General features: G+C 39.5%; 1 protein-coding gene across 9 annotated transcripts in view; it reads right to left on the bottom strand.

The window, feature by feature from the left end:
• The window catches only part of TTC7A (tetratricopeptide repeat domain 7A), a 175,725-nt gene that overhangs the window by 136,837 nt on the left and 26,711 nt on the right, over positions 1 to 12,177 (bottom strand). For 7 of the 9 annotated variants that reach the window (XM_064648409.1, XM_064648410.1, XM_064648418.1 and 4 more), the window contains 3 exons: positions 7,116 to 7,194; positions 4,017 to 4,177; positions 3,533 to 3,596 (listed from right to left, as the gene is read on the bottom strand). In XM_064648409.1, the coding sequence (XP_064504479.1) occupies positions 3,533 to 3,596; positions 4,017 to 4,177; positions 7,116 to 7,194 (304 nt within the window). The other 2 variants (XM_064648415.1, XM_064648413.1) reach the window with 2 other exon arrangements.

The following is a 12,177-nucleotide window of genomic DNA, read 5'->3' as shown; positions in this document are numbered from 1 at the left end:
GCAGTAAGAAAGAGGACTAATGGTATAAAAATAGACCAGTCCATTTTTTTCTAGTATGTGATATGAATGCATCATTCTACCACAGCCTGAGTTTGTAAAGGCTGTCACCAGCTGGCCTTCTCGGTCTGAAGGAGAGCATTTTCATCCTTTCACAAACAGAGCCCATCCACACTATAACTTAGGCCATACAAAATGAATGATATGGTAGCAAGGAGGCCACAACTGCCCCTAAAAGACCACCCTAACTGTCGCAATCTTCAGGCTGCCTGATTTGTTTCACTAAATTCCTTCATGAGAACTCTGCAGCCAGAGACTGTGACTAAATAACAGCTGGCACAGAGGAGGAACATTTGCCAAGCTCAACAACCAGTATGATTTTCATTGTTTACTGAGACGCCTTGGTTTACGAAAAAGGCTCCCATTTTTAACAGGACACAAAGAATACAGGAGGCAACTCAGTAGAGTGCCAGGACAAAACAGGCTACAAGCTTTCACTGTGTTATTGTATCCACAGAAGCATCTTCAAAGCAATGAAAGAAGCTACCATGTTATTTTGTCATCTGAAAACCTTTCACATACTTAGGCTCAGAGGCAGAGTGAGTGAAATACTGAAGGAACCCTTAACTGTCCCTTTAGAATATACTCTCATTTCATCCCACTAGAACATGCAGCATGGCTCCCTTGCAATGCCAGGGGAAGGGATAAGAAGAAATCATGAGCCAGAACCCTGCACCACTAAGAGCCAGAGAAGGCTTGCTGAGAAATAGGGTCTGTCTCACAATAGCCACAAGGCAATTTCCCCCTTTCCCCGTTACAGGAACAGTTCTACCTCCTCATAACAACTTCTAGAGAGTCACACAGATCCTGGTAAAGTAGATGTCAGCTTCACCTTAGGAAGGCAAGTCAAACAGAAAAATAGAATGAATTTCAGCAGCAAAAGTGTCCAAGGTCACTACTTGAAAGAGCTACCATGTTTCCTTTTCATTAAATTTATGACATATTTGCTTTGAGGTTCTCTGATGATTTATGCTCCTCCCCAGTACAACTTTGCTCTGTGTCCCCTCCACAGGCTGGCAATTCTTCCATCCATCCCTCCCTTAATTTTCCCCCCCCTCAAAGCCTTTTTGGAGTGGCAGAAGTCACAAACAGGCATGAGAAGCAGCTGTTTGGCTTTATGGTCCTGTGAAAGAGTTACAACAGCATGGCTGCTCTTTGTCTCTTTAAAAATCAGACAGGCAAAGTACCTTTCTGGTGAGTTTTGCTCTGACAGAACACAGTGTCAGAGAGGCTGGAGAGCTCCCAGCAAGCCAACTTAATTGCATACTTCTGTTTCATTTTAAGGGGCTCATAATTGTAAATACTGAGAGAACACCTAATCCAGCCAAAATCCATGAACACCAACTATGTTGCTTACTGGCCTACAGAAACATATCATTATCACTTGCCATTGACACTCTTTCCAGGAAGGAAAGTATATTTTATTCAGTTGTTAACATTATATTATTAGGGAGAGGCCTCAACTGGAAATCTGCTTCTTTATTAACTCATTCCATGAGCTCCACTAAGTTGTTTGTTTTTGTCGAAAAAACCACCAAAACAAAAAACCAAAAAACAAAATTTCAAACAAACGACACATTTGTACATGAGAAAAATCACTAGCCTACAGCAATGCTGTTATGGAAAACATGTCTTATGTCATAAATTAAACAAAATTTTCCCTTCTTCATACCATAATAGTAAAACTACAGGAAAATATGGATGGCAAACTTATGTAAGAATCAGATTGCTCCCTCTGTTCTTCACTTAGGAAGCACATTCCTGTGGTTCCTAAGTGTATTTCTATACACTGGCCTGAATTTTATTTAGAACAATAAACTCATGGCAAGGCTATTGCTAATGTAAGAGGAAGACTCTAATGTTCCATTTCCCCGAAATCAGAAAGACAGTTACATGGTTCCTGCAGTGCTCTACTATAGGATCTTTGATTAAGTGTTTCATATGCAGCAGATCAAAATGCCTTGCATCTACCTCCAGAGAGTTCCTATATACTGGAGACCGTGCTTAAGCATACACAAGCTTATTTTAATCTCGAAGTCAGCCCAGTAGTCTAGTTTCTATCAATAGCGTTTTTTCACTGCTTTATCCATAACTTAGATAAAGGACCGGTTAGTTCACCATTTTACACAGCAGTGGATAAAACAGGGATAACTTTCAGTCTCCTCAGCAGAAGAAGATTGTAGAGTTCAAGGTCCTACAAGGCCTTTTTGACTGCAAGTCCAGTCCCAGAAAAGGCTGGAGCAGCCAGTACTGTTGATGCTCCAGACTCTCATCCTTCTGCTTGGATCAACCCTGACAAGCCACACTGACACAAGTCCTTTTGATTTTAATAGAAGTGCCTATGATACTCTACAAGCCCTCACTCCACTTGCAATTATGAAAAGCCCTTCTAACTGAAGAAAAGTCCTTGAAAACACAAAGCAGATGTACTGTAGAGGATTAATCTAGAAGGCATTAAAAAGCACAGTAATACTCAGATGTACATGATACATGAAGTCAACTTAATATTTTGGGGTGGTTCTGCTTCTTCAATTTCTCCCCAAATTTTAAAAGCAAACAATATTAAATTGCCACGTCCTGAAGAAGTTGCAGCAACAGGGAAGGACTTGAGCCAGAAGAACCAGACAAAGAAAAACTGAAGGAAGCAAAACCCAAGAAGTTTCCACAGCACTCTTCAACTTGTTTGAAAGCTGTTTAAAAGCTTTTAAGAGGGTCACTGATGCTCCAAGGTTTTGAAATCTCACTTTGAATTACAAGTGACCACACTGTATTTAAAGCAAAATACACATTCCTCATATATTTTCAGAAAGCATTCCTTACACGTTTTATGTTTGTGTCTTCTCAGAACATGAAAATTATCAAAGGTTACCATGCAGTTTTCCAAGCAGTTTGCCTGCTTTTAAATGGATTTTTTAAAGCCAGCAATGTTATAAATAGAAGAATCTAATTATTTCAGTATAGTTTATCATTAATGTTTTTGCACGTGACAAAATTCCCTGTATCACCAGCATCAGAAACTGTCAAAGATCACTCAGGACTGAAACAGCTAAGGACTGCAGGCTAAGGCATGTAAGCACAGTACTGTATCCTGCAATGCCAGACAGTGGGTACCACCATCATTCCTGGCTTTAGGCAAGGCTCCCTTCCTCTCATTCTTGATCCATAAATCCACACAGATATTTTGAATGGAAACATCTGTCTACTGACAATGTATCTGGATGTCAGAACCTGCATGCAGCTATGATGAATGCAGTCACTTCCTCTTCTAGACAATTCCCAAAACCCTTCACTCATGTTCCACTTAATAAAAATGGTCTCACTAATAACAGAATAGATAGCATTTTCCATTCAGCATCCAAACCTTTGCTTCTGTTTATCCAGGGAAGACTGTAAACAAAACCAACTAGAAGACTTGACGTGGAAATGCCAGATATTACTTTCCACTATTAATATCACAAGCTTATTTTTGGCTTACCATAGATTCACTGATTAAGAGGAGAAGAAGAGCCTCTTCTACGTTGTCTTGAGGGCAGTACACACTGAAAGATAGAACACATTTTTCTGAGGAAGGTCAAGAGTTATCCTGTCAGCCTCTTTCTCATTTCACAGGAGAAGCAGTAACTTGAAACATCTCATGTATAATTCATTTGCCAGGCAATACTTTCTTTTGCAGGTTTACACAATTAAAATATATCTTAGATGAGTTATACTGAACCATAAATGGATTACTTTAATTTCACAGCAAAGACAGCTATTTGATTGGATTTTCTTCTTCCTGGGGAAAAAAAAATCCAACACTCAAAGTTTAAGTTTTATTTTTCCAGCAGACTTTTTGATGGGATGTTAAAAAACAAGAAGATACAAAACTACTACATGAATCAGTGACATAATTAGCAGTACCAACAAGTGTTCAAACTCCCTCCTCCTGACAATAAACTGAAATAAAAATGAGCGCTTACTTCTCTTCTGTGTACAGCTCAGGCCTCCGACAAAGAAGATTGCTAACATACGCCTGATATTCCTTGTTCATGAACTCAGGAAGCGGATCAGATAAAGGGCTCCAGTAACAGTCTTCACTGAGGGAATGGAGAAGTACTTGGGCTAGCTGTTTAGCTGCAGTCTAGACATCAGTGAACAGTACAGAAAAAGACATCTATCAGAGAAGCCTTCTCCAACACAAAAGATTCACCCCTCCCCATGTTCCACCTTATGAAGGAGATGTACTAGCATGACAGTACCACTTTTCAGAAGGCCAGAGAAGCTAAATCAGCTGCTAAAGTGTACAGAAGTGGCAGTTTCTTCCCTCCTCTGAAAAGGCCAGACTTCTGCATTTACATGGTCTAGTTGCAATGTTGTGGGAAAAAAGTATCAAGAAAGCCTGACAGCAAGGGATGCTTTGGTGAACAAAGACAACCTCCTGCCACATGGACTGCTGAGACAATCTCACTAAAGTCACTATATTAGAGTATGATGACACTACACTGCACTCTCAGGCTCAGAATTTTGTATGCAAGTCTCAGACCAGAGGTCACTTTTATGTTAGGTTTAAAAGATCAACCTTTTATCTGTTAATACTGCTCTTCCTGTAGCCTTTTATAGGTTCATCTCAGTCCTGCTTCTCTCTTTCTGTTGCAGTAATGGAGGAAGGAACTCTATATTGAGACAGAGACATCATATGCACTTTTTTAACCATAAGTGGCCGAGGATCTTTAAATACTTGCTTTCCAATTCATACACAATCTGGCAAACTGGGCCCAAAAGGGGGCAAATTTTGCAAAGTCAAGTTAAAACTATCTTTGGCATTTGTCCTTGTCTTCCACCCAACAAATCACTGATTTTTTGCATTATAAATATATGAGCATACAAACAAGCTCAGAGACGTCAAAAGTTGTGGTATCTTCTGTGAATTCTAAGCAGAATACCCACTGTAAGCTGTAAAGTAAATACTGTACAAAACAGAGGCAGGCTGAAACTTCAGCCTTTCTGTCCTAATACTTGTAAATAGTATTTTGCAACTTCTCTGACTATCGCATACGTATTTTATATGCAATTTACACTTTGAGATGTGTTAAAAGATCACCAAGAGTCATTTTCTTTTAAATACCAGGACAGGTATGTTAGAAATCTACATCAGTAGGATCGAATAAATCACACTGAGGTTAAAGTTCCTGTTATCGGTTTCAGAAAAACAACTTCTTTTGATGCAAAGCTCTTGATTTTCATTCACCTTACCCACCACACATGAATTCATTGCACTAATCTAAAATGCAACCACACTAGTGTGCCCAGTTTCTTAACAGCATAAAGGGAGGTTTCACACATGTACCCAGCAAATGGCAGTGATTTGAATGTATGACCGTGTCTCAAAGAAATATTGTCACATACAACTCTCTGGAAACCCCAAGACTTTCCATGCACTTCTACTGACAAGTTACAGAAAGCCCTCTGTTTCTAACTAAGCTTTTCTATGCTTTTTATAGCAAATAACTATGAGCAAAATGGCCTAGGGCCCTGCAACATTAGCCAGTATCATTTTATCATCTCAATGTGTAATTATTCAGCCAGTTTTACCCTGAGGAGTCAACTCTCCTATAGTTTTTTCCTACAGTCTTAGGGGGGGAAGGAAAATAATATGCCAGCAATAGAAAGATCTCTACTGGTTCATACAGAAATAGGAGTACAGTTTGTGGTAAGCCTTTCAAAAGGCAAGCACCAAATACTTCTAGTGTCTTTGATTTTAACATACAATACAGTAGCTGTGTAAATTAGCTTCACTCTTGTTTTGAATAAGACCAAACAAACCAGAACAGGCCAAGACTCTGATTTATGTTATTACTGCCTTTGGCTAAAAAAAGCATCATTATGCTTGAAGAACACTGTGATCCCACAAATTAGGGAAAAAAATAAATCGTGTGTTTTACTTTCATGCTTGAAAAACTTGTTTAATTAAGAACGTTCCTCCCTTTGCCCTTTTGACAGCTCTTTAAAAAGAAATAAGAAAATGAAAATGTAACTTGCAGTAAAATAGAAATCCCAGGAAAAACTATTGAATGAACACCCTCAGAGTTTCCCTTAGGGAAAAATCCCCCAGGGGTATTGTACAGCTCTCCCCAGTCACACAGGGACAGGAGCAACTGAGCCACATTCTGTCATAATATAGGAGCAGAATAGACTCATTTCAGCAAAATGACAAAACAGGCAAGCATGAAAATACCCCTGAGCCCTGATCTCAGTTTGGAAAAGGATGCAACCATCTGAGTGGACTATTATTGAAGTCACCTCTTCTAATTCCCTGCACAAGCTTCCACATGCATCTATATTCTCCAAAATGCTATGCAAACCCATGGCCCCCTCCTTTGCTGAACTTCTCTTGAAATTACATAAAACACAATGCTGAACCAAGCACAAGTTTAGTTGTAAGAATATCAGTGCTTTTAGGGCTGCAGAGCTCTTATTCACATTCTCAGTAGGACTGTTATTCTCTATGCTGTTGACCTTGTCACCTCCTGAGTAACTTCAGGACAAGATGTCTTAAAGGGGAGACAGGGAAGAAGCCGCTACAGGTTTAAGAAGTTAAACAGGCACAAAAATAACTCTCTCCATGATTTCTTTACCAGAGGCATTCAGAATAAAAGGATGCATGCAGAATGCCAACACCAAAAACAAATTAAAACTATTAAAATCACTCTGTACTATATTGAAGAGGGTTTTACAGAAGGACTTCAGTCTAACAAAGCCTCGCTTGCTGCAAAAGCCAGAAGTAATTCATGTTTCCACATGCAAATCCAGAAAGGTGTGCATGCACACACTGAAACTGAGAAAGAAAACAAGACAACATCACCTGAGGACAGCACTGTAAAACTAAATACATCTCTATTTCTCTGGGGATCACTTGACACATCACTTCCAAAAGTAAAAAAAAAAAAAAAAAAAAAGAGAGAGAGAGAAAAAAAGGCAGCAATCAATTGAGGGCAAACATTTTTTTGCAACTGCAATGGTCAGTAGAGAGAATTCCTGCATACCAGACAGCCCCACCTTCCCATCTCCCAGCCCCTTACCATTTTGAAGGTCTGAGTAGCTTTTGTTTCCACAGTCCGTAGTATTTCTCGCAGACTCCTCATTCCTTTCACAATATTTCTATGGGGAAAGACAGAAAAAAAACCCCAAAGCATGAAAAACCCCCAAAACCAGCACATTGGAGACAAAATGCTTTTATGATGTGCCAACGCTTGGCAATAAACTTGATGTTCAAACAACCCATGAAAGAATCACTAATACTGGGTGTGCAGTAGCGAGACAAGTCACTCTGAGGCACAGACAGGACAATGGCACAGAGCAAGGCAGCGACTGTAGCATGCCTACTCCAGATGGCTTTCTAAGAGAAGATCACATTCACATTTGATGAACAGAGGGGACATTTGGAAGCCTTTCATAGCTCATATTTATAAAGCAGATGCTGCTCCTTAAAAGCATCCACATCTCCTCTTCACACACACAGATTGTACTCGTTTGAATTATATTGAGCTTACGTGATGCTTTTAAATGACGATTCCTTTTAGGTGGTGCTTAAACGCCTTATGTCTGATGGTCCAGCCACATGACGAAAATACAGTGGTTTAAACAGTTTATTATAAGGCAGCTAAGTTGCAGTAACTGTCTGCAAGCACAGCTTAACCTGCAATAAGAGGGTTAGGCTAAAAAAAAAATAAATTAAAAAACCCCCAGAACACATTACTCTGCATACACCATGAGCGATTAAAGCTGACTGGTTGCCAAATGGTATCTTAATCATGTATCTGTGCACTCAGGAAGATTCAAGGAGGAAAGATTAAACACTGTACATGCTAGTTAACACACTGTCAGGCTATAAGCTGTTCAAGGCTGAGGACATGGCCCTACCACCACGGCAACTGCAAAATGGTTCAATGCACATTCACTGCAGGGTGGAAGTTACCCAAAGAAATACAGGCTATCAGAAAAGGAGCAATATTGGACAAGAAAACAAAATAAGCAGTTGTACTGGTACATTAACTGCCACTTCAGCTTATCCAGGAGAATTTTCTGTGCAGAAGAAAGTTAAATTTCATTTAAAAAAAGCTGTAACAATCTTTTCTGTCAAACTGATTAAATTTTGAAGGTAAGCAGTACAGACTGCATTTGTGCCTACTTTCATGTACTGCAAACCTTCCTGCACTCCAGAATCAGTGGCACCCATTTGATGAAAATAAAAGGTGATTATTTTGAGGGGCAGGGGGATAAAAAATGATCATGTTTACTGTGAATCTTGCCTACACAAAATGCCACCCTAAAGCTTGTGGTCATCAAGTCACAGAATCCAAATGCATGTGGCCTTACTTCAATACTCATCTCAATTTTAAACTGAGGTAGTCTGTAGATTACCTAATTGTGGGCAAGGTACATACCAGTAAGAAAGTAAGGCAAGAGCAAAAACACCAGAGACTTGCCCCTATAGAGAAAGTCAGATGTTGTCTTTCTTTTTTTCAGTTCACTTTCTCCTAAGTAAAACATGTACTTTGAAATTATCAAGAGGAAAAAGCTCAAGGAAGTTTTTTTAAGTTGGACTTTAACGCTTCAGCATGCTCCCCAATTACAGGGTCAAGATACCATGCGCTTTTTAGTGGGTCTAGAATAGAATATACCCACAAAGGTGCAGTTCTGGACATTAAACTGAGGAAAGCAATAAGTCATGTGGTGTTATTTATGCACGAGTAGTGACACTAAATCCAACGGAACTACTCACATGGTATTTACTATTAGACAAAATCAACAAATTCCCCCATACCAAAAAAATACACCTTCCCAACTGCCCTCCTTGGTTATTGAAAACTACCGGTATTTCCCGTGCATCCATGGGCTCCTTAAGAGGCTGGACAGAAGAGTTATGGTGTATAACAGTTTTACAACATTTTCAAAAATGCATATGTTCAAATTTCTTGTTAGCATAATGGTATTTGTCTTAATAAAGTGCCAATGAATTGCATTAACTACTATAAGAAAGAAGATTAGTGATCACTTGCAAAGCCAATTAATTTCACGTTTGGCACATACTAAAGAGATGAAAAACCTACAGAATGTGATAAAAAGAGACATTTTCATTCCCAGAGAACTAGACTGCCATTACAGTTCCACTTTTTAGACAAGGCCACAAACCAAGTTAAGCTTCATGGTAGAAACACCTTGCTCTGGAGGGAAGGGAAGAAGAAAAGGAAGAAATATCGACACATTGAAGTGAATGAAAGAATAAATAGCAAATTGCCAGGGTTGAAACCATGAAGCACACAACAAATGCCTAGGAATGCTTTCAACAAAAGCTAGGAGAGCAAAATGGGCAGCGCAGGAGGAGCACTCAGCACTCACCACCTCCTAGACAGATGCTCGTGTAGTCAGGTTCCATCAAAGAGCAACCACTCCATTCTCTGAGTTCCCAATTCCGAAACACGCAGAGCATCTGACAACAATATCAGTTCTACAGGACTGAGGATTTAGTGTGGCAGCTTCTATATTTTGAACTGTATCGAACATTATTGAGCCATGACAGGAGACAGAGCACATCTGCCAGCATTCTGCAAACATACCTCACTACAGGAGTTTGTCTTTACATTTAACTGTTCCAAGCCAGGAGACCATCTGAGCATACATTTCATTTTGAGCAAATGAATTGCTCTACTTATAATAAGGAACTTACTGTCCCATTAATGGATGTCCTTTATATACTAGCTGTGGACTTGAAGAGAATTTTTTTAATTAGGGCCTGAAGAGGTTAACAAAAAGTATTTATTTGAACAGAAATACATGTACATAGATGAGTGAATGAGGATTCAAACACAAAACCTCTGGCAACTCCTGGTAAATCCATCTGATCTTATGCAGTTCAGAAACTAGAAAATCTTGAGCCTCTGCAGAACCTGGATAAAGGACTACCTGGAAATCTCAGGTACTGCTGCCTCAAGCCATGGCATTAGTGAACATCAGATCATGGAAATTAAATGAGCTAGAAGAGTCCATAGGCCCCTATTGTAATGCTAAGATGCCAGAAATAGAAATGAGGAAGAACAGGAAGGGAAAAGCACATGATCATTAAACTGCTTTGGTTTAGCCACAGAAGTGGCCAGAGCGCCATTTAGAAAAACCATGATGAAATGCAGTTTAGTATTCAATCACAGTTAATCTAATAAAGAACAACACAGACAATCATGGCCAAAACTGTGACAAAGAGCACCCTGAGAGTCCAGTCAGTCCACCCTGGCATGAAAATATGTTTTGTTTGTACATGTACCCTGTTAATACAGAGTAATTAAACTAACAGTTCATGAATCAATGCAGTCGTACTGCATTTATGCCATACAGTTTGGCTAACATTATACACAACATTTTAAGATACAAGGAAATAAAGAAATACACTGTTTTCTATGCAAATTTCTGGGGAAGAATATTGACAATAAACCAGAGAGCACAGAGGTCTGCAAAGACAGTCTCCCTACAACAAAGACACCAGAAGATCATGTTCTTATCCCCACTGATTTACTACTAAAACAATTAGCTGCTAACACATGGAACAGACCATCTTGAGAAGATTACATGGCAGTTTGCAGAGTCACCTCTCAAGGGTAAAGCTGTACCTAAAGCACAGAAACAGCAGCAACACTATTTCCTCTGCCCACCTCTTTTTGCATCTTTGCATCTCACCCAGGTTTCTAAAAAATCATACTCTTTTCTTAAACAGCTGTTCATGCATAGACACAAAACACACCTGAAGAGGTAAGCCTCAGATTCCTATGAATAAGATAAGACATAACCAGTAAGTACAACAAAGCACATTAGTTTCCTAATGGCAGCCTGTCTAACAGAGAGGGATGCTCAAAAGAAAAAAACCCCAGCCCAATACAAACCAAAAGCTTAGCACTTATCTAGATCCATCCAGCAGACAATAAGACTCACTTCCAAATTACCAGCTGCAGTGTCCTGGATAAGGTGCTAGATTGAGATGACTAAAGAGGAGATAAATGTCAAGAAAGCCCACATAAATTCCTCAGAAGAGATGAATAGTCCAGCAGAGACTGTCCTACCTGTCTTTATACACTAGATACTACTGTGAAACTACACATACATGAAGTTACTCTGAAAAGTGTCCTTGCAACAGAAGCCTACAAAATTTCCAAAAGGGATCTAAGCACTCTAGAAAACTGACAGAAGAGAAGAGAAACAACTATGTAAGCTTTCCCTATTAGGCATTTTTGCCAGGGTTTTCCAAAGTAATTTAGGTCCTAACTTGAGAGATCATATGGAAACTCGAGCTCTAATAAATGCTTAATAATTTTTCAGAAATTCTTTTTCTTCAAAAGTGTCAACCACATCCTCTAGAAAGCTCTGACTTTGTCTTGCTTGTGGAACTCCATACATACTTCAGCTGCAATTACGATAGCAGTATACATATCCATTACTTCACATAGGTGAAGTATGCTTAAAAATACTACAAGCATCTTGACCAAAGACCCCATAACAGCAAGAAGTGGTAATACCTGTTCAATATTCTGATAAAAAAAGCAGCAAGAAATTAGCCTAATCTTCACATATGTGCATCAGAAAAAAACCCAAGCAACCAAATAACCAAAACCAAAACCTAGTGCATATGCTAACATGGAAGACAACTGGCTGCCTCCTACAGTATGACATCCTATATTCTGCATCTACAGTATCAATACTGCTCACTGGAGGAATAAAAGAAAGCTTTTTTTGGGTTGTAGCAAGGCAAACAACTGCAGGAAACGTGTCTTCAGCAACACAATGTTTTTAAGTTAACACCTTATTAAAAGCATCTGGGACTTGTACAGCTGCAAGACTTTTTGGTCCTTACAGCTGGCAGCTCAACACCTGAAGGGCAGACCAGACCTTTCTTTCATCCTAGTGGCTTCTTTCCACTGCACACTGTAAGAGAAAAGGGCACCCCTGACCATGCTCCGAGAAGATAATGTCTGTTCCTGCCAGCAGGAACAAAAGCATAACATCACCGTTTATATCCCTCAGCTCTTCTACTTGCTGAGACAAGAATAAAGCACTCACCATTCCTTTTGTACACACATGCCACTGGGGAAGGACATC

This window comes from Pseudopipra pipra, chromosome 3 (assembly GCF_036250125.1).
Source record: "Pseudopipra pipra isolate bDixPip1 chromosome 3, bDixPip1.hap1, whole genome shotgun sequence".
Lineage (NCBI taxonomy): Eukaryota > Metazoa > Chordata > Aves > Passeriformes > Pipridae > Pseudopipra > Pseudopipra pipra.
This window is presented reverse-complemented; position numbering and strand designations above follow the sequence as displayed.